The sequence below is a fragment of the Macaca thibetana genome, chromosome 1 (assembly GCF_024542745.1).
Source record: "Macaca thibetana thibetana isolate TM-01 chromosome 1, ASM2454274v1, whole genome shotgun sequence".
In the NCBI taxonomy this organism is placed as follows: domain Eukaryota; kingdom Metazoa; phylum Chordata; class Mammalia; order Primates; family Cercopithecidae; genus Macaca; species Macaca thibetana.
In genome coordinates, this window is record NC_065578.1 from 14,354,206 (window position 1) to 14,377,237 (window position 23,032).

At 49.0% G+C, this 23,032-nt stretch overlaps 2 protein-coding genes across 2 annotated transcripts in view; one reads left to right on the forward strand and one right to left on the reverse strand.

Moving 5' to 3' along the window:
• The first annotated feature begins 4,438 nt into the window (after nt 1-4,438).
• LOC126929380 (chymotrypsin-like elastase family member 2B) lies at nt 4,439-20,410 on the forward strand. Its single transcript, XM_050745668.1, has 8 exons — nt 4,439-4,499; nt 4,790-4,878; nt 9,976-10,073; nt 11,137-11,265; nt 12,131-12,267; nt 14,607-14,752; nt 15,994-16,146; nt 20,308-20,410. Exons 1-8 carry the CDS (start codon nt 4,460-4,462, stop codon nt 20,323-20,325), a joined length of 810 nt encoding a protein of 269 aa, XP_050601625.1. The 5' UTR covers nt 4,439-4,459; the 3' UTR covers nt 20,326-20,410.
• An 818-nt stretch (nt 20,411-21,228) lies between these two features.
• The window catches only part of CASP9 (caspase 9), a 30,766-nt gene continuing 28,962 nt past the window's right edge, over nt 21,229-23,032 (reverse strand). Inside the window, 2 exon segments of the mRNA XM_050745413.1 lie at nt 21,229-21,972; nt 22,825-22,934. Coding sequence (XP_050601370.1) covers nt 21,880-21,972; nt 22,825-22,934 — 203 coding nt within the window. The 3' untranslated portion in view covers nt 21,229-21,879.

A 23,032-nucleotide genomic window follows, 5' to 3' on the forward strand; every position in this document is an offset into this window, starting at 1 on the left:
ACTAAAAATACAAGAAGTAAATGGGCAAGGTGGTATGCACCTGTAGTCCCAGCTACTCAGGAGGCTGAGGTGGGAGGATCGCTTGAGCCCAGGAGGTAGAGACTGCAGTGAGCCAAGATCTCGTCATCGCACTCTAGCCTGGGCGACAGAGTGAGACCCTGCCTCAAAAAAAAAAAAAAAAAAAAAGAATTTTGCATCTGCGTCTCCCTGCCCGACTGAGACCTCAAGGACCCAGCCCACTTTAGAACCTGACACATGACATAATTGTCAAACAACATATAAATGGAGCACTAAGCTCCAGGGAGGGAAGTGGGCTGTAGCGGCTTCCTGCACTCTGCATCCTTGGCCTCCCTTTCCTCCCCTCCCAGCAGAGAAGCCTGGATTTCTGTGCAGGCGCTGCCCCACCGGATCCAGAGGTTCTGGGTGAAACCTCATGGCCCAGGACCAAGGCTGGAGCCCGTGTTCCAGGCCTGGCCAATCAACACATTGCATCCCCTTCCCCACTGCAGCGATTGGCTCAGGGATGGGCATGTGACCTGAGGCAGGTCCAATCAGAGAAGTTGCACGACTTGAGCGGGGAGCTACCAGAGGGCTGTCACTCATTCACTGCACAGGTGTGAGGATGAGGGAATGTGAGGCTACAAAGCAAAATGAGAAGGGAAGGGAGAGACGGGGTGATTTAGCTCCCCAGAGTACATCTGGCAATATATGTAGACATTTTTAGTTGCGGCAACTGTGTGGGGAGGGGTAGGGACTGGCATCTAGCGGACTGGGGCCAGAGATGCTGTCAAACTCCCACAATGCACAGGACATAGATACAGCCCTCAAAACAAAGCATCATCCCGCCCAAAATGTCGACACTGCTGCAAGTGAGGAACTCTGGACCAGAGATGCTGCGGTGATCTTGTCCTCAAGGAAGGGAGAACCCGGAGCAGCTACAGGCCTCTTAACGGAGGCTGAGATGAGACCTCAAAGCAGAAGGCAGAAGCAAAAGATGAAGAAAAGCCAAGTCCAAGGGCCATCACCAGGGCCCTGAAACCTGCTCTGCCTGAAGCCAGCTTTGCTCCTGGATTTTGCCATTTTGTTGGCTTAAGCACAACTGTGTAAGTTTTGTGTCACTTTCAAATCCTGACAGCAATATGGTGGAACGGACCGAGCATCTGTTCTTCTCCTTGTTTGTAGATAGGCAACCCCAGACCAGAAAGCCTGTGAGATTGGCCCAAGGTCACACAGCAAATTCACAGCTGGTGTTTGTTCAGTGGCCTCATATAGGACAAACCTTATTTTTATATTAAACAAAGACACAGAGCAGAATGCCAAATAAAATATGAGACTTAAGAAATAATTGGTTGGTGCTGGGCGCGGTGGCTCACGCCTGTAATCCCAGCACTTTGGGAGGCTGAGGCAGGCAAATCACCTGAGGTCGGGAGTTCAAGACCAGCCTGACCAACATGGAGAAACCCCATCTCTACTAAAAATACAAAAATTAGCTGGATGTGGTGGTGCACGCCTGTAATCTCAGCTACTCAGGAGGCTGAGGCAGGAGAATCACTTGAACCCGGGAGGCAGAGGTTGTGGTGAGCCGAGATCATGCCACTTCACTCCTCACTCCAGCCTGGGCAACAAGAGCGAAACTCCTCAAAAAAAAAAAAAAAAAAGAAAGAAAAAGAAATAGGAAATAGTTGGTTGCTTTAGTGACTGATGCAGACCATAAGTAAGTCCAAACTGTTACACAGAGTATGGGATGGAGTCGGGACTGGAACCCACATCTTCTGATATCCTTCCCATGGGGTCTTCCCACGCCCCCAATCTTCCTCACCTTTGCACGATCCTAGGGATATTACAGAATTCTTTCCCACCCATTTTCTTCCCCATACAATAATCCTGCAATCCAGGCCTGGGTGGTTATCTAGGAAACTAAGGCCCAGAAGATAAGTGACTTGTCCTGACCACCGCACTCAAAATTGGTGGATCAAAGACTTCAACTCAAGTCTTAGGGGTTGAAGTCCAGTTTCCCCACTGCTTTTTTGACTGGGGCAAAAGCTAGAGTTTGTGGTCACAGAGCGGAGCTCCTCATCAGCAGCGGGCCTGCCTGGCTTTGTGCTGTCCCAAAAGGCGAGGAGAGTGAAGGTCTAAGGAAGAACAAGAGAGTCCACCAGGAAACCGTGCTCACTCCACACTTCCCCCCAACACAAGTTGAAGTCCTAGGAGGTGAGGCAGGATGCTGTCTCCAGTGGTGGCAAGTAATGGGCTTTGGAATCAGACCAACCTAGTTCCAATTCCCATTCTGCCGCTTAGAAGCTGTAGGATCTTGGGCAAGTCACTTCACCTCTCTGAAGCTCAGCTTCCTCCTGTGAAATAAGAGAGCCTCTTGCAGGGTTTCCTAAGGCTTAGATTCAGTAAGGAATGTGAGTGCATCTAATGTCTATGTGGTGCTGGGTGAGTGTCACCCTGCCTTTTTTTGTTCCCCTTTGGAAGAAGCTTCCGCTTTGACACAATTTGGAAGATGAGGGTATTGGAGAGGTCCAAACTGTTATTCTCCTGGAAAAGGACATAAAATGCATCTGTCACCCAGGCTGTGGTGGCTTGATTGCAGTTCACTGCAGCCTTGACCACCCAGGCTTGAGCGACCCTCCTGCCTCAGCCTCCAGAGTAGCTGGAGCCACATATGTGTGCCACCAGGCCTGGCTAACTTTTTAAAGAAAATTTTGTAGTGACGGGGACTGGGTGGGGGGTCTCACTGTGTTTTCCAGGATGGTCCTTTTTTTTTTTTTTTTTTTTTTTTAAGACTGAGTCTCACTCTGTTGCCCAGGCTAGAGTGCAGTGGCCTGATCTCAGCTCACTGCAACCTCTGCCTCCCAGGTTCAAGCGATTATCCTGCCTCAGCCTGCCGAGTAGCTGGGACTATAGGCAGGTACCATCACGCCTGGCTAATTACAGGCGTGAGCCAGTGCACCTGGTCTTTTTTCTTTCTTTTTTTTTTTTTTTTTTTTTTTGAGATGGAGTCTTGCTCTTGTCACCCAGGCGAGAGTTCAATGGTGCAATCTTGGTTCACTGCAACTTCTGACTCCTGGGTTCAAGTGATTCTCCTGCCTCAGGTTCCTGAGTAGCTGGGATTACAGGTGCGTGTCACCACGTCTGGCTAATTTTTCTATTTTTAGTAGAGACAGGGTTTTGCAGTGTCGACTGGGCTGGTCTCAAACTCCTGGCCTCAGGTGATCCGCCAGCCTCAGCCTCCAAAAGTTCTGGGATTATAGGAGTGAACCACTGGGCCTGGCCATAAAGTGCATTTTGATCCACCCGATGAAGCCCTCCTCTGCCAGCGTTCTGCTTCCCCCATCATTAGAGCAGCCAGATCCTAATTGTGCATGTCGGTCTTGCCTTCCGCTATGTGTGCACCTTCCCCACATTACACAAATCCTTACCATAATGTTGTGAAACACGCTGGGCACAGGTTTCTCTCCCTGTTTCACAGATGGGTCTAGAGACTTACATGACCCAGCCAAGGTCACACTGCAAGCCCTGGCGTGGCCTAGAACAGGCTTTCTCAGCCTCAGCACCATTGACATTTGGGGCAGGGCAAGTCCTATTGCCCAGTGCATTCTCGGATGTTTAGCAGCATCTCTGCTGTCTGACCGCTGGATGCCAATAACATCAACCCCAGCCATGACACCCAACAATGTCCCCAGATGTTGTCAAACGTCTCCTGGTGGCTGAACCAGCCCCACTGAGAAATACCGCCTTAGAACGCTGTGGGTTCAGCATGCCGCCTTCATCTTTACATTGAAAACGCACAACTCCTGGCGCGGTGGCTCAGCCTGGAATCCCAGCACTTTGGGAGGCCGAGGCAAGCAGATCACTTGAAGACAGGAGTTCAAGACCAGCCTGGCCCACATGATGAGACCCCCATCAGTACTAAAAATACAAAAATTATCCAGGAATGGTGGCACACACCTGTCATCCCAGCTGCTATGGAGACTGAGGCAGGGGAATCACTTGTAACCCAGGAGACAGAGGTTGCAGTGAGCCAAGATAGCGCCACTGCACTCCAGCCTGGGTGACAGGGCAAGACTCTGTCTCAGAAAGAAAAAAAAAAAAAAGAAAGAAAACACAACTTCTCTCTTCAGTCTTACTCAGGGAAGAAAAAAAAGAAAGAAAACACAACTCCAAAGACCAACAATTAGTATTTTTCTTCCTTCCCTAACACACAACATAATCTCTTTAAAACAGATGGAACCCATATTCCAATATCTACCCTTGGCCTCTTTTCAAAGTAGTTCTAGGGTGACAGCTGGGACGAAATGGGAAAAAAAAATATTTGGACACAAGCTCTTTTTTCCACTGGGCTTTGAGAAAATCCCCATCTTGCGTGCTCCCAGTGTATCTCTCACTGATAAGTTCGCTCATAAAACCGGGGCCTTATCCAGGGCCACGCTGACAGAACTCCCACGGACACACCATGATTAGGACCCTGCTGCTGTCCGCTTTGGTGGCTGGAGGTAAACCCTGTCACCCAGAGCCACTGCTTTCCCATCCCCTGGTTGGGCTGGAATGGGATCTTCCTGTCCTCCCCTCTGGCCCCCACCCAACCCCTACTGCATTCAGACCTATAATCATAAGAAAACTGGAATGGAGTTTCAAAGAACTGGAGCAAAGAGCAGGATTCTATGACCTCTTGGGATCCTTCTAGAACAAGGGTTTTCTATTTGGGGGTTCAGAATGCAGCAAGTGTAGTTTACATTGTGTGGGTCGCTGCTTCTTGGACTCAAGTCCCTTTCTCTTTTCATAGCCCTCAGTTGTGGGGTCCCCAGTTACCCACCTGGTATGTCTAGGATGTATGGTGGTGAAGAAGCGAGGCCCAACAGCTGGCCCTGGCAGGTGAGTTGACCACACTGTACTTACCCCTGTCCCTGCCCCATTCCCTTTACATCCCCCCTTTGCCCTTTCACCATGGGGTTTACTGTGCTGGCAAAGTGAGCATTGATGGGACTCAGAGAGCAGCACAGGCAACTTCACCAGTAAGATACATTTCCGGCTGGGCGCAGTGGCTCATGCTTGTTATCCCAGCACTTTGGGAGGCCATGGTAGGGCAATCCCCTGAGCAACTTGGGAGGCAACGTGGTGAGGCAAGCGCAGAAATCCCAGCAACAGGCAGGAGAAACACTTGAACCCGAGAGGCAGAAGTTATAGTGAGATGAGATTGCACCCCTGCACTCCAGCCTGAATAACAAACAGAGACTCCATCTCAAAAAAAAAAAAAAAAAAAGATACATTTCTGTGGCCTTGGCCAACCTTGGGAGTGGAGGGAGAGGTGCCTCCTCCAACTGCAGTAAGGAGCTGTCCCCTCCCCACTGCCTATACACAAATTTACAAGTATAGTCTTACTCTGTTAACCAATCAGAGGCTTGCTTTCAAATGTACCATTATCCTATGAACCATTCAAGACTACCTATGCAAATATTCCTTGCTTTAAGGAACCAATCAGTGCTATTTATGCAGATTAATCTTTACAGGCAAATCAATGTTACCAAGGAAAATGTTTCTTAAGTTGATATAATAGTGATATTAAGACTAAACTGCCCAGTTGGGCACAGGCACAAATTACTAAGATGTGTTAATTGTGGGAATTTCAAAAGAATTGTATAAAGTTTACATTGACGCAAACAAATATAGTAAAATCTCATTTATCTGATGTAATTGGGACTGAGTAATTGAAAAGTTGGTCATAAAGAAATTATTTTAAATCATATATGCTGTAAACATTTTTAGACTATGTAAACAATTTTTTGAGTTCTTAACTGTCTTTTTCATATAAACCATGCCCCATAATATCTCATCTGCAAGTCCATTTCTTTAAAGCAGAGCAGTAACTTTGAGACGTTCACAAAGCAATCTGAGTTATGAGCCCATCCCGACTTTTATGACTTTTCCCCACAATCTTTCCATTTTCTCACAGACACTAATTCAAGAGCAATTTTTTTAGGAATCATGGTGATTCAGTCTCTTCCAAGCATTTAACTTTGTTTCACAACTCTCTTTCTGAACTCATATTTCAGAATATTTGGTTACATATTTAATCAAATTTCATTATTGCAAACACAATTGATATAAACTGCTTTAGGAGCAAACCCAGCTGAATCAGGATGAGTTTCTAACTTAAGTAGGAGGAGCAATTAGCAGCCCACTAGCCTTGAGCATTCAGAGTGACCCATGCAGCAGTCACTGTGTCTACAGAGGCCAGCGTCATTCATCTGCTCCTTAAGAGACTGTCAATGATAGGCCAGGCACGGTGGCTCACACCTGTAATCCCAGCACTTTGGGAGGCCGAAGTGGGTGGATCACTTGAGGTCAGCAGTTCAAGACCAGCCTGGCCAACATGGTGAAACTCTGTCTCTACTAAAATTACAAAAATTAGCCAGGCATGATTGCAGGCACCTGTAATCCCAGCTACTCGGGAGGCTGAGGCATATATATATATATGTGTATATATATATGTGTGTGTGTGTGTGTGTGTGTATATATATATATATATATTTTTTTTTTTTTTTTTTCTTAGACAGAGTTTCGCTTTTGTTGCCCAGGCTGGAGTGCAATGGCACAATCTCGGCTCACCGCAACGTCTGCCTCCCAGGTTCAAGCGATTCTCCTACCTCAGTCTCTAGAGAAGCTGGTATTACGGGCATGCGCCACCATGCCCAGCTAATTTTGTATTTTTAGTACAGACAGGGTTTCTCCATGTTGGTCAGGCTGGTCTCAAACTCCTGACCTCAGGTGATCTACCTGCCTTGGTCTCCCAAAGTGCTGGGATTATAGGCGTGAACCACCGCACCCGGCCAACAGGAATAATATTTTAATGCAATTTTCTTTTTTTGGGGGGTGTGGGGGAGAGGCAGTGTCTTACTCTGTCACCCAGGCTGGAGTGCAATGGCATAATCTCGGCTAACTGCAACCTCCACTTTTCAAGTTCAAGCGATTATCCTGCCTCAGCCTCCTGAGTACCTGGGATTAGAGATGTATGCCACCACATCAGCTGATGTTTTTTATATTTTAGTAGAGATAGGGTTTCACTATGTTGGCCAGGCTGGTCTCAAACTCCTGACCTAAGGTGATCCACCTGCCTCGGCCTCCCAAAGTGCTGGAATTACAGGTGTGAGCCACGGCACCAGCCAGCTATTGTAATTACAGTATTAATCACCTGAGAGCCCTGCACAGTGGCTTATGTTCCGCATTTCCAGAGAAGGCAACTGGGACTTGGAAAGGTTACAGAATTGCCCAAAGGCACTGAGTTAGCCTGGGGGGAATGAGGATTCAAATTTGGTTCAGTGCATGTTCTTTTAGCTACACTTTGCTGGCCACAAACAATACGTATTACATGGACTAAATTTCACATCTGTAGGATGGTTTCTGCACATTTTTAAATTGGGGTGGGGGAGTAGATACTTTTAAGTATCTTTTTTCCCTTGGTCCAATTTTAAACATCTTTTTTAAAGCCAGTTCATCTAACGCCCCTTAATGTCACAAAAATGAGAAATGCCCAGTGGCTAATTAAAAACAAGGATGTGGCTGGGCACAGTGGCTCACGCATGTAATCCCAACACTTTGGGAGGCTGAGGCAGGTGGATCACCTGAAGTCAGGAGTTGGAGATCAGCCTGGCCAACATGGTGAAACCACGACTCTATTAAAAGTACAAAAACCAGCGGGACATGGTGGCAGGCACCCATAATCCCAGCTAGTGGGGAGGCTGAGGCAGGAGAATGGCTTGAATCTGGGAGGCAGAGGTTGCAGTGAGCCGAGATTGTGCCAGTGCGCTCCAGCCTGGGCAACAGAGGGAGACTCCATCTCAAAAAATAAAATAAAATAAATTAAAGTAGAAGAGACAATAAACAACTGAAAGGGTAAACTAATAACACACCAGAAAACGAAAGATACTATGAAGAGTAAAGCAGAGCCAGGGGAAAGAGACAAGGCTGTCTGTGTGTGCATATGTACATGAGTGTGCGTGTCTGTGTATGTGCACACTGCTTGGAACAGCATGGTCATAGAAGACCTCATGGAGAAGGTAATCTTGAGCAGAGACCTACAGGAAGTGAAGAAAAGAGCTACACCGGGCCGGGCGCGGTGGCTCAAGCCTGTAATCCCAGCACTTTGGAGGCCGAGACGGGCGGATCACAAGGTCAGGAGATCGAGACCATCCTGGCTAACGCGGCGAAACCCCGTCTCTACTAAAAACACAAAAAATTAGCCGGGCGAGGTGGCGGCGCCTGTGGTCCCAGCTACTCGGGAGGCTGAGGCAGGAGAATGGCGGGAACCCGGGAGGCGGAGCTTGCAGTGAGCTGAGATCTGGCCACTGCACTCCAGCCTGGGCGACAGAGCGAGACTCCGTCTCAAAAAAAAAAAGAAAAGAGCTACACCGATATTTGCGAGAATATTCCAGGCAGGAGGAAGAGCCACTGCAAAGGCCCTGAGGCAGAAGTGGGTTTGGTGTATTTGCAGAACTGCATGGAAGTCAGTGTGGCTGGAGGAGAGAAGAGTGGGAGCCTACGGGGTCAGAGAGGCCACAGAGGGCCTAGTAGGTCATCAGATAGTTTTAACTTTTGCAAACCATAAAGGGGGAGAAAATGTGGGTGGGAGTGGGGAGAAGAGACTAGAGACTAGAGTGATCATCAAGAAGAGAGGATGACTGGGACATGCAGTTGAGGTAGTGACCAAGGGGTAGCAACCATTCCACAAATTCTCAAGGTAGAGCTGACAGGACGTCCCCTGTGGAGATGGCCTCACTCTGTCACCCAGGCTGAGCACAGTGCAATGGCAGCTCACTGCAACCTAGACTTCCCAGGATCAAGCAATCCTCCCATCTCAGCCTCCTGAGTAGCTGGGAACTACAGGCATGCACCACCACACCCAGTGGCTAATTTTGGGGTATTTTTCTGTAGAGACAGTGTATTAATCCGTTCTCACACTGCTAATAAAGACATACCTGAGACTGGGTAATTTATAAAGGAAAGAGATTTAATTGACTCACAGCTCAGCATGGTGGGGAGGCCTCAGGAAACTTACAATCATGGCAGAAGGGGAAGGAAACACATCCTTCTTCACATGGTGGTAGCAGGGAGCAGTGCTGAGCAAAAGGGGGAAAGGCCCATTATAAAACCATCAGATCATGGCCGGGCACGGTGGCTCATGCTGTAATCCCAGCACTTTGGGAGGCCGAGGTGGGCAGATCACAAGGTCAGGAGATGGAGAACACGGTGAAACCCCATCTCTACTAAAAATACAAAAAATTAACCGGGTGCGGTGTTGGGCACCTGTAGTCCCAGCTACTCAGGAGGCTGAGGGAGGAGAATGGCGTGAACCCAGGAGGTGGAGCTTGCAGTGAGCTGAGATCGCACCACTGCACTCCAGCCTGGGCGACAGAGCGAGACTCCGTCTCAAATACATACATACATACATACATACATACATACATACATACATAAAACCATCAGATCTTGTGAGAACTCACTCACTATCACGAAAACAGCATGAGGACAGCATGGGGGTAACCACACTCATGATTCAATTACCTCTCACCAGGCCCCTCCCCCGACCTATGGGGATTATGGGAGCTACAATTCAGGATGAGATTTGGGTGGGGACACAGCCAAACCTTATCAGATGGGGTTTCACCACGTTGCCCAGGCTGGTCTCAAACTCCTGGGCTCAACGCAACCTCCTGCCTTGGCCTCCCAAAGTGTTGGGATTATAGTCATGAGCCACCGTGCCTGGCCTGAGTTTTTTTTACTATAGATTGCATTAACATGTTTTTTTATCTTGACGTCTGAGGTTTTGGGTGCCTCCTTAAGTTGTGCACCTGAGGTGAGTGCCTCACTCCCCCTTACCCTTGTCCCAGCCCTGTTCTTGGGAAACTGGAGTGCAGGGAGACCGTGCTCTTTCAAACCCAGCCACAGCCACAGAGCTCCTGTGCTTCTCCCCAGGTCTCCCTGCAGTACAGCTCCAATGGCCAGTGGTACCACACCTGTGGAGGGTCCCTGATAGCCAACAACTGGGTCCTGACGGCCGCCCACTGCATCAGGTAACTGCCATTCCCTGGGCGCTTGGCCTGCTCACCAGCCGGTGCTCATTTCTGAGCTGGGGGCTCAAATGGCCTGCACTATGCTACATAAAGGAATCTTGCAAATAACCACTAGTCTGGCTGAGACACAAGCTGTAGTCAATCAATGGTTCAGTGTGTTGGCCCACCCATGGGTCATTTCATGGCGTGAATGGAGTGTCACTGAGGGAGGATGAAGAGGAGGGAAAGGCCCAATCTCTGCCCTCTTGGGGAAATGACATGTGACCTCTGGATCTGGAATTGGGTTCCCTTGAACAACTTAACTGACTTCTCAAAGTTTCAATACCATCACCTGCAGAAAATGGAGTAACAGAATTTAGTGTGGATTCAGTAATTGATTTGCTAAAGTGCCTGGCACTTTATTAAGTGCTCAATGAAAGCTAATTCTGAGTTGCAGACAAATTATAAAGGCCCACAAGGTTCTGCAATGTTACTCACTTACCCTCTTCTTTGTCTGTGACCTCTGCTCATCACAGCTGGAACTCACCAGGAGTTTCTGCTGGGTCAGTGTGACTCCCTACAAGGAGTGATCCCTTCTCCCACCTAATTTATAATAAGCTCTGTGAAATGATGGGGAAACTAATAGATGCCTACAGTCAGGAGTCCTGGCTTCTAGTTCTGGTTTCTCACTAATGGTGGGACTCTGGGCCAGTTACACCTGTCTGGGCCTCAGTTTTCCCATCTGAAAATGAAAGGTTGAAAATTTCCTTGAGGCCAAATGACTCCTGTTTTCTCTGTGTTCATCTCATTCCCTCCATAATACTATAGAGTCTGTGTTATTACAACATTTATTTTATATTGTAGTTTATAGTTAGTATAGTAACAATTATTATATGATCATAGTTCTTATGTTATATACTTTAGGCTCTATTATAACTAACTGATTGTCCCAGGGGAGGAAAGATCCCCAAGCCCAAGCCCCAACTAGTGGCTCATGCAGCAGCCAGTTACTAGGGTCTATCCCAACACTGTCCAAAGCCAGGCCTCTGGAGGTGACCCTCTCCCTACGCCCCCTTTCTCCCAGCTCCTCCAGGACCTACCGCGTGGTGCTGGGACAGCACAACCTCTACACTGCAGAGTCCGGCTCGCTGGCCGTCAGTGTCTCTAAGACTGTGGTGCACCAGGACTGGAACTCCGACCAGGTCTCCAAAGGGTTCGTTTCTGTCTGGGTGCACTTGAGGGTGAGGTTGTCAGGGAACAGATGGGGGTCTCACAGAGGCAAGGGTCTCAACCCCACCACACTCATTCTGCTTTTTCTATAGGGAAGAGAAAGGAACTCTGGCCTCTTAAGAGGTGGAACCAGCTCCAAAGATGTCTGGGGTGGGGATGTGACCTGGGGAGGGAGAAGCAAAGACTGCCAGAGTGACCTGGGTTTGCTGCCAATTAAGCCTGCAGGGCCCCTGTCCACTGAGCATGTATCTACTTCATGACAAGTCCTGGGGACACAGGGACAGTGCTGTCAACCCTGTGACTGTCCCCAGAGTAGGACACAACCTCTCCTGCCTTGCCCCTTTCAACAAGGCCCTCTGCATTTTCTTTGTGTGTGTGTGTGTGTGTGTGTGTGTGTGTGAGAGAGAGAGTCAGAGTCTCGCTCTGTCGCAGAGACTGAAGCGCAGTGGCGCGATCTCGGCTCATTGCAAGCTCTGCCTCCTGGGTTCATGCCATTCTCCTGCCTCAGCCTCCTGAGTAGCTGGGACTACAGGTGCCCGCCACCACCATGCCCAGCTAATTTTTTGTATTTTCAGTAGAGACGGGGTTTCACTGTGTTAGCCAGGATGGTCTCGATCTGCTGACCCCGTGATCTGCTTGCCTCAGTCTCCCAAAGTGCTGGGATTACAGGCATCAGCCACCGTGCGAGGCCGCCCGTCTGCATTTTCAAACATGCCCTGGGGCCCTGCCACTCAGAGCAAGCTGGGGTAACGTACAGGGAACGATGACAAGGTCTCAGAGCCCTCCAAAGCCCTACAGGGCAGGAAAAGTCAACCCTGTCCTCATGCTCTGCCTCTGCACTGACCCAGGAATGACATTGCCCTGGTCAAACTGGCAAACCCCGTCTCCCTCACCGACAAGATCCAGCTGGCCTGCCTCCCTCCTGCCGGCACCATTCTACCCAACAACTACCCCTGCTACGTCACGGGCTGGGGAAATCTGCAGAGTAAGTGGGAGTCAGGAGCCCCCAGGCCTGGGAGGGAAGGGAGGTGATGTCACCCCTGTCTGGCCAGAGCCTCTCACCTGTCATCCCAGGACGTGTGGCTGCCTGGGAGAGACGGGATGGCATAGGCTGATGCCTGCCTGGGTTCAAATGTCAGCTCTCCCACTTCATGACTGTGACACCTTGGGCACATTACTAGGTCTCTCCATGCAGCACTTTTATCACATGTAAAATGCAAATAATTGGCTGGGAGCCATGGCTCACGCCTGTAATCCTAGCACTTTGGGAGACCAAGGCGAGTGGTCTAATGCCCGGCTAATGCCTAACTTCCCTTGGCTTCAATCGCAAGTGAAAAATCGTAACCTGGGAGGCAGAGGGTGCAGTAAGCCAAGATCACTCCTCCAGCCTGGGGGACAGAGCGAGACTCCATCTAAAAAAAAAAAAAAAAAAAAAAAAAAAAAAAGCACAGCTACATCACAGAGTTGTCAGTAAAGTAACAGTGGAATGGATGTGAGGTGGTGTGTTAGGCTGTGTCCCTATTGGGGTTGCAGAGATCATTATGAAAGGCTAGAGTTCCGGCTCTCTTCACCTGAGGCAGTTCCACAAAGCCCCTGGATATTTCCCCTGTGCCATTCGGTCTTGCTGCTCAGAACCTGGCTGGGGGGTCTCTAACATGCCCAGGCGCAGAGATCCTCACTTTAGCTTTTTTTTTTTTTTTTTTTTTTGACCATAACGACATTATGAGTGAGACGGAGTTTCTCGACACAAACAGATAAGTATAATGACATGTTTTTCCAGGGGTACATCCACATACATACCCTCCAATAAATCCCCATTGCCCTCTTGACTGGCTTACCCACAAGGACACACATGAAATCCTGCAGGCTGGAAGAGCAGTTCATGCGTGATCCACCTGTTCGTTTCTCCCCAGACAACCCTGGGCAGATGCAGTTCATCTGAGACATTGAGAGCAGGGAGGCATCCAAATGCTTGGCTTTTAGGCCCAGCCTCTGTCGGTCACCGGGTTTGGGCACACTTCCGAACCTCATCTCCTCCCGTAAAATGGAAACACGGTTGGTGAAGACCAAAAGAGGTGAAAGGTGAAAATGCATCAGACATTGCAAAATCCTTAAGCAAAAACCTTTTTTTTTTGTTTTTGAGACAGAGCTGAGTCACCCAGGCTAGTGCAGTGTGCAATCTCGCCACTGCAACCTTTGCCTCCCACAGATTCAACCGATTCTCCTGCCTCAGCTCCTGAGTTTTGGGATTACAGTATTTTTAGTTTTACTAGAGATGAGGGGGCCGGGCTTCTCAAACCCTGTTAGCCAAGGATCCACCTGCCTTGGCGTCCTAAACGATTACAGGGTGAACTACCTGCCTGGCTAATCCTACCCCTTGCCAATCGCAAGCATCCCCAAAGTGCTGGGATTACAGGGGGCCATTGAGCCACCGCGCATATTTTTCCCAAGGAGGGGGCTCTAACTGCCAGGCTCACTTTCTTATTTCAGGTAAGTGACAGAAAACCAGGGAACTAGCTCAGCAAAAAAAATAAGGGAAATTGTTATAAGAATTTAAAAGTTTCAACCCGGCCGGGCGCAGTGGCTCAAGCCTGTAATCCCAGCACTTTGGGAGGCCGAGACGGGCGGATCACGAGGTCAGGAGATTGAGACCATCCTGGCTAACCCGGTGAAACCCCATCTCTACTAAAAAATACAAAAAACTAGCTGGGCGAGGTGGCGGGCGCCTGTAGTCCCAGCTACTCGGGAGGCTGAGGCAGGAGAACGGTGTGAACCCGGGAGGCGGAGCTTGCAGTGAGCTGAGATCTGGCCACTGTACTCCAGCCTGGGCGACAGAGTGAAACTCCGTCTCAAAAAAAAAAAAAAAAAAAAAAATTTTCAACCCAAGGGCAGAGATACAGCCAGTCATCAGGAACAGGCTAGAATCAGGGGTTGGAAGCCCGTAAGAAACTCAGGAAACACTTCAGTTAGAAATTTCTTTCTTTGTGGGTCTACTTCATTCTTCTGCACACAGAAGAAAATGTCAGCCTTTGACAAGGACTTCCCAGATTTGCCTGCTCCACAACGGGAATCTCTCCATCCCCGTCGCAAAATCCCAGGGGAGGGAGCTGATTGGCTTAGCTAGAGTCAGGTGTTCACTGCTGAACCAATCACCAGTGGCCAGCACACTAACCAATCAACTGTGAAGAAACAGTATAGACAAACATGGCTGTTCCCCTGTTGCAATGGATGGAAGACAGTAATGGGAAACCCAGTGGGGGTCTGCCACTTCCTTTTTCTCAGGAGTCCCTACGTCCCTAATGCCTTCTCTCTGGTCTCATTCAGCCAACAGGGCTGTCCCTGATGACCTGCAGCAGGGCCGGTTGCTGGTTGTGGACTATGCCACCTGCTCCAGCCCCCGCTCTTGGGGCAGCACCGTGAAGACCAATATGATCTGCGCTGGGGGTGATGGCGTGATATGTACCTGCAACGTGAGTGCCAATAATCAGGGGCCCCGCTCCATGACAAAATGTGCTGGGGATGGGAAGAGGCTATGGAAAACCATCCCTTGACAGGTCCATCCTCCCACCTCCTGGCAGAAGCACCCGGAAATGGTACCAGATGTATCAGAACTTGACCTTTGGCCAGGCATGGTGGCTCACGCCTATAATCCCAGCATTTTGGGAGGCCGAGGCAGGCAGATCACTTGAGGTCAGCAGTTTGAGACCAGCCTGGCCAACATGGTGAAACCCTGTCTCTACTAAAAATAAAAATTAGCCAGGCATGGTGGCGCGTACCTGTAGTCACAGCTACAATGGGAGGCTGAGGCAGGAGAATCACTTGAACCCAGAAGGCAGAGGTTGCAGCGAGCTGAGATGGTGCCCACTGCACTCCAGCCTGGTTGACAGAGCGAAACTCAAAAAAAAAAAAAAAAAAAAAAAAAACCTGACCTTTTTTCTTCTTAGTTCTTGTTCTTGTTTGTTCTTGTTTTGAGATTCTCCTTGTCACGTCCACCCCTCTCACTGCTGGGAAGTCCTTCCCTGGGTCTCATCAAGGTCTCTCATGACTGTCATTCCGTATCCTTTCCTCTATGCTGGAAGGGAGCCAAAGGAAACTAATCCCTGGGTTGAATTACTCTCATCCATGGCACAGTGTGTCCCCTCCAGGTAGCTGCCATGGAAACCTTCCTGGAGACAGTGTCTTAAACACCAGGAATTGCTCTGTGTTGGACTTAGCAGTGAAGTGGGGATGGAATAGGAAGGAGATCCCACACGCCCTTCAGATCACACTGTGCCCTACACACTCTGCCCACACAGACCACCCCACCCGCGGGAAGACAGAGCCAGTGGGGAAGAGCCTGGCAGCTGAACTCTGGGATGTGGCCTCAGCTCCTTTACAAACGGCCTGTGCAACCTTGGGCAAGTCCCAACCTCTCAACACTCCAGTTTCTCCTCTCCAGTGGCCTAGGGACACTGTGAATATTTACCTCATAGGATTTTGTGAGGATTAATGAGATAAGGCATAGAACATGCTTAGCTCAGCTCTGGCCACACAGGAAGAATAAGTGTTGGCTCTTGTTGGAATTATGGTACCATCTTGGGCTATGACCACAAGGGCTGCCTTCAGAGGACAGTGACCTGCAGCAGAACAATAGAAATGCATTGAGAACAATGGTTCCAAAGGGCAGCCCCTTCCTCTCCCTTTACCCTTCTATAACTCTGGCCTTCCTCAGGGAGACTCCGGCGGGCCGCTGAACTGTCAGGCAGCTGACGGCCGGTGGGAGGTGCATGGCATCGGCAGCCTCACGTCCGTCCTTGGCTGTAACTACTACTACATGCCCTCCATCTTCACACGGGTCTCCAACTATAATGACTGGATCAATTCGGTAAGAACCAGACCAGCCCTGAGCCCCAGGGCACTGCCCTGCTTACCTGGCCTCGGGAGTGCCATGCCCACCTGGCGACTGAGAACCCCCTCCTTCCTCTTGAGAGCTAGATGGGAACCCCTTGGAGAAGGCTGCAGACCTTGGCAACTGCTGGGCCCCCCATGGGTCCCCAAAATTTCTGTGTGGGTAAAGCTGAGTGAAAAGGAACATAGAGGGTGGCCTTGTCCAAAGAGGTTGAACACTACTCAGGCATGTTAAGAGTGAGTTCCATGACCGGGTGCTGTGGCTCAGGCCTGTAATCCCAGCACTTTGGGAGGCCGAGGCGGGCAGATCATGAGGTCAGGAGATTGAGACCATCATGGCTAACACGGTGAAACTCCGTCTCTACTAAAAATACAAAAAAAAAGAAAAATAGCTGGGCATGGTGGCAGGTGCCTGTAGTCCCAGCTACTTGGGAGGCTGAGGCAGGAGAATGGCATGAACCCGGGAGGCGGAGCTTACAGTGAGCCGAGATCACGCCACTGCACTCCAGCATGGGTGACAGAGCAAGACTCTGTCTCAAAAAAAAAAAAAAAAAAAAAAAAAAGAGTTCCATAGGAATGGTGATTTTATTTTTGTGTATCTGTGTGTGGCCCAGACTCCACCATCCAGTGCTATAAACAGGTATATATTTGCAAAACCCAAAACCTGATACTTTGAGACCCCCATAGCATTAATTATTGGAAATTAGTGCCCCTTAGGCATCTTCTAGCTATTCTGTAGGGTGACCAACCATCCTGGTTTGCCCAGGACTGAGAGGTTTTCCAGGATGCAGGACTTCCTGTTTTACACTGGGACCATCCCAGGCAAATAAAGCCGAGTTGGTCCCCTGTCTTGTAAATGTAAACTCAGAGAGCTGTCTGCTCTGAGCTTCCACACTAGCTCAAATTCTTTTTAACAATAAACACACATTTTTTATAACAATAAGCATTAAAAATTATTCATTAAAAATAATAGGCCAGGTGCTGTGGCTCATACAAATGTAATCGCACACTTTGGGAGGCCAAGGAGGGAGGATTGCTTGAGCCCGGGAGTTCAAGAGCAGCCTGGGCAACATAGCAAGACTCTGTCTTTACAAAGATTTTTTTTTTTTTTTAATTAGGCATGGTGGTGCATGCCTGTAGTCTCAGCTACTTGGGAGGCTGAGGTGGAAGGATTTTTGGACCCGAGAGGTGGAGGCTACAGTAAGCCAAGGTCACACTACTGCACTGCAGCCTGAGCGACATAGCAAGACCTTGTCTCTGAAAATAATAATAATAGTTGGCATCAATATTAAGGAGCAGCCATGGATACACGCAGCAGTAGGCGAAAGCAGCCAGAACAGGAAACCCAGTCATAAGAAAAGGGTGCCCAGGAGAGGGCAGAGGAAGCACCATGCCTGGTAATAGCTGGGGGAGAAGAGGCGGACACTCTGTGCCAATTAGGGACCACCTCAGTTTGCTCTTCTGTAAAATGGGACTTGGACTAGATCAGGACTCCTTCACATTTTTAGGCACTAGAGCAAGAGGGAGTTACGGTATTTGTGGCAGAGCCCCCAAAGACGGGGAAAGCTGGCATCTGACTTCACTAACTTTAATTTGCAGAGAAGTGTTACTTCTGCACTTATAAAACTAACTGACTTAACTGCACTTATAAAACTTCTGCACTTACAAAAGTAACTGACACTTATAAAACCAAATATGAAGCTGCAGCCATGAGCACGTGGTCACAGGAGGAAACTAAACTGTCAAAATAAGCAGGTGGCTGCTTCCAAGTGTTCCCACTGATTCTTGCCAGCTCCTTGTTCATTTGTCTGTCTGCTGGCATCTTTTTGCCAACAAGTGGTCACAGGCAGAGATTCAGAAAACGTTTGTTGGAGAAAAATGGAAAATCAAAAAGCCAGTAGCCATTAATCATTAATTGGTTCTTTTTTATAAATAAATTGGGAAAAACCCATCTGAGTCCACCTTTGGAGGCGCCACCCACACGTCGAAGGAGCCTGACCTGAGACTGACTGGATGAAAGGCTGCTTAGGGGCCTTTCCCAGCCAAATCCTGCTGTGGGAGTCACTGTGCAGCTGGTCCTGGCAGCAACCTGGGGACCTGAAGCAGGGGCAATTGTCCCAATTTTTTTGTCCCAGCGTCAGCTGTTCCCAGCCACAGATATAAGCACAACAGAGCAGGCCAGATCCCAAAGCATGGCCAGATGGCAGCAGGGATCCACGGGGCAGCACGCCTCGCGAGGCAACTGGGCAGAGTCCCTGTATTCATGGAAGAGCTGTCAGGGCAGGCACAGATGCCCAGTAACAGGTTTCAGAACAGGGAGAGCCAAGCAACCAGCTGTCCTTGGGTGGGGGCTGCCCCTGGCAGCGGCGGAGGGGCTCATGAAAACTTGCAGTGGCCCCAACCCAGGGACACACTGTGTGCAGCCTGGAGTCACGAACCACTAGAGCCCTGGGGGTGCCTGAGAGCACCTGCCTGGATAAACCCAGACAAGTGACAAGCCAAGGTCAGGAAGTACAAGCAAAAGAGCAGAGAAGCAGAGGAGACAAGTGGCCCGGGCATTCATCCTTTCAACAAATGTCCATTGAATGACAGTCACACATGAACTTTAGCAATACTTAGCTTTTATTCTTTTTCCAGAAGCTAATACATACTGTGTAAAAATATTAAAACAATATGAGTGTATCAAGTAAAATGTATCAAGATGTCCCCCCTCATTTTACATCTCCAATTCTACTCTCCAGAGGTAATCATTGTTTTTGTTTGTTTTCATACGGAGTCTCACTCTGTTGCCCAGGCTGGAGTACAGTGGCTTGATAGCTCACTGCAACCTCTGCCTCCCAGGTTCAAGCAATTCTCCTGCCTCAGCCTCCTAACTAGCTGGGATTACAGGCATGCACCAACATGCCCCGCTAATTTTTGTATTTTTAATAGAAATGGGGTTTCACCATGTTTTAGCCAGGCTGGTCTTGAACTCCTGACCTCAGGTGATCTGCCCACCTTGGCCTCCCAATGTGCTGGGATTACAAGCGTGAGCCACCGTGCCCCGCCAATCATTGTTAAAAGCTTGGTGTGTGATCTTCTCAACTTTATGTGCATATGTATCTATATATATAAAGAGAGACACTGTCTTCTGAGCAAAACTAGGATCTGAGTCTTCATACTGTTCTGCAGCTGTTTTTCACTTAACACCTTATCACATTATATATGTCAGTACGTACATGTCATTCTTTTGAACAGCTAAATAGTATTCCATACTTTTAGTATAATGAATGAAGTTTTAATGTTCCCTATTTTTCACTCTTACATTGTGCAGTGAACATCCTTGGACATAATTCTTGCACACTGGTCTGAGTGTTTGTGCTGTAGCAGCTGGATCTCCTGCCGTTTATAGCACTGGATCATGAAGTTGGCATATCAAAATGTTTAACAGGCCGGGCGCGGTGGTTCACGCCTATAATCCCAGTACTTTGGGAAGCTGAGGCAGGTAGATCACTTGAGGTCAGCAGTTTGAGACCAGCCTGGCCAACATGGTGAAACCCTGAATCTAGTAAAAATGCAAAAAAAACACAGCCAGGCGTGGTGGTGCACACCTGTAATATTAGCTACTCAGGAGGCTGAGGCAGGAGAATCGCTTGAACCTGGGAGGCAGAGGTTGCAGTGAGCCTAGATCGTGCCACTGCACTCCAGCCTGGGAAACAGAGTTAGACTGTCTCAAAGAAAAAAAAAAAAAGTTTAACAGATACTGATCAATAGTCTCCGGAAATAGTAATTGCCCCAACCATATTGCATAACTGCCTTGCAAACAGAAGTTTTGATTTGAGAAACAAATGAAATCTAAAATACGCCATCCACACATTTGGAATATAAGTTTTAGGGGGTTCAAAGGCCCCCTACCCTGAAGCCCACACAGGACTCCTGGCTAAGACCCCCTTTACAGGAAGACCCTAACAGGTCAATGAAAAGCTGTGATTGCATCTTTTTTCCGAAACGTCATCAGAACTCCTCAGGCAGGAGCTACTGCAGTGTGGGCTGCCTGTGACTCACATGAGGAGCTTAGCCCAGGAGGACAGAGACAGGAAACTGCCATGCACAGCTCTGCGGTTAGGTGAACCTGATGATTTTCTTGTGTGTCCTGCAGGTGATTGCAAATAACTAACCAAAAGAAGTCTCCGGGACGGTTTCAGACTTGGAAAGGTCACAGAAGGAAAATAATATTATATAAAGTGACAACTATACAAATCACATCTTGATGAGGGTTTTATTATTATTTATTTAGCAATCCATCCTAACATCCAGGGCCCTAAAAACCAGAAATAGGTCAGGCTTAATGGCTCAAGCCTGTAACCCCTGCACTTTGCTGATCGCTTGAGTCCAGGAGTTCAAGACCAGCCTGAGTAACATGGCGTAACTCTGTCTCTACTAAAAATACAAAAATTAACTGGGAGAGGTAGTGCACACCTGTAGTCCCAGCTACTTAGGAGGCTGAGGTGGGAGGATCTCTTGAGCCCAGGAGGTCAAGACTGCAGGAAGCCAAGATCGTATCATTGCACTCCAGCCTGTGTGACAGAGTAAGACCCTTTCTCCAAAAAAAAAAAAAAAAAGCTCAAAAAACAACAAATAGGCTGGCATAAGGACAGCTTAAAAGACCTCAGAGTGGAGCAGCCCAACGTGTCACTATTGCACAGCACATTCACACTGCAGTCTGGGGATGCTTCATGGGCCCCTCCCTATAATTATCTCTGGATAATGGTGTTCCCTTGGACAAGAGACCTAACCTCCCTGAGCACAGGGTTCTCACCCTTGTTCCCTTGTTGCCTTCCTGGGATGGAATAGGGATCAAGTGAAATGAGACATGAAGAAATGGGGCTGGGTGAGGTGGTGCAGCCTGTAGTTACAGCTACTTGGGAGGGTCACCGCAGCCCAGGAGTTTGAGACTAGCCTGGGCAACATAGTGAGAGCCCAGAAAAACATGGGGAAATGTTTTGAAAAAAGCAAGTCTCTTTTGTAAGGAAGAACAAAGAGTTGGAGCAAAATGAGGGAAGAAAGAGGCAAAAGAGAGTCCATATTTGCCTTTTATTTTTTAAGATTAATGCAATGTAGGAAAAATTAACAATTTTTAAAACTTCACTTAGAATTCACAGATTACAGCTGTTGAGACTCTAGTAGGCCCCAGCTTGCTGATCTATGAGAGATACTGGTTTGTGTGTAGCCAAAAATCCCTACAGACCAGTGGTTGTCAGGTGAGTAAAGTTTTATACCCCAGGACATATTTGGCAACACCTGAGAACATTTTTGTTTGGCACCACTCAGGGAGACGTGTCACTGGCACTGAGGCGAGGGACAGTGCTGAACATCCAGGACAGCCTCACAGCAAAGGGTGACCTGACCCCACAGGTCAGTAGTACAGAGGTTAATCCCTGCCCTAGAGAGAACACAGGGATCACGGGACAGTCACTAGCCCTGGACCAGCCACTGCTCAAGAGGCCACACGCAATCCATGGCATTCATCTGTCCCTCTTCCTCCACTGTTCAGCCCTTGTTGCCAATCTGGAAGCTGCTAAGAGCCTGTCTGTCACTGGCAGAGAAAGAGCAGACCCTGTGCCGGCTGCAAAGTCCTTGAGTTGCAGGAAAGTCCAGGTCTCAGCCACTTTCAGGCCTGGGGCAGGAAGGCTTTGGGGTGCAAGATAAGGCAGGGTGAGGGGCCCTGGCCTTACGATGTTTTAAAGAAAAGCTTTTTCCGGAGGAAATTAAAGCAACCAGGCATCTGTTTATAAATCCCTTTCACCGAAACAGCATCAGCGACCTGTAAGACATGACCATGGAGAGCTCTGTGAGTTCAGTTCTCTGGACTGAAGAAACAATTCAAGAGGGGCTGGGGGGAATGTCCACTCAACCGACACCTTAAAAACAGCTCAAACTGCAGCCTCTTTGAGCAGGAGGGCTTAAAGAACACGCACCTCAACTTTACCTTTAAAAAACTCAAAATTCAAAATTTCCAAACTCATAAAGTTCAAATCAGACTGAACTATTTGCAAGGAGCAAGGAGTGGCCTCAGCCCCGCGGCCCCTTCTCACGCAGGAACACCTGAGCAGAGCAGCAGGGGCCCACATGCGCTGCTTCCCCAAGGCAGCCACAGGTCTACGGGACCCTCAGAGGAAGCAACCATTCTGAGTGGGGTTTCCTTGGAGTAGGACTGGGCCTCTCAGGCCACCCTTTCCTATCTGTTTCCTCACTGGGGCCTCCTGAGAAGGAGATGTACAAGGAGGGGTTCATAATTCTTGAGGGTCAAGAGTAGAAGACTGCGTGATGGCCGCAGGGTATAGGGAGGGGCCCATGACCCGCCTTCGGGATCTGGACAGAGCCATCCCGCGCTGGCACCGAGGACCAGCTCCATCAGTGGAGGAGCAGGAGGTGTCAACCTGGGGACCTTGGAGGAGACAGGGAAGACAACTCTTTGAATAAAGGGCAAATGTCACCACAGGCAGGAATGCCTCTCATAGAGACACAAAAGTACTGACTCCAAGGCTCAGAGGAGTCTACTACCTTTTACCCTTGGTTTGGGCCTGCCCTGCTCACCCCACAATCCCCAGCCCCAGGAGAACACGCTGCCCCCCAGCAGTCTCCCCTCTCCTTTGCAGAGGAAGGCAGCACTCACCCTGAGCAGGAGGGACTGCAGGTCTTCAGAGTGAGCCCACTGCTCAAAGATGTTGTCCAGGGTCTCAATGTACCAGGAGCCACTCTTGGGGTCCCTCAAGGAGACAAAACCTTTGGAGGGAGGAGGACTGAACACTGCTGGAGAGCCACCCCCGCGCCCCTGCCCCCCCGCCCAGCCACGTACACAGGCTCGGGCGCCCTGCAGATCT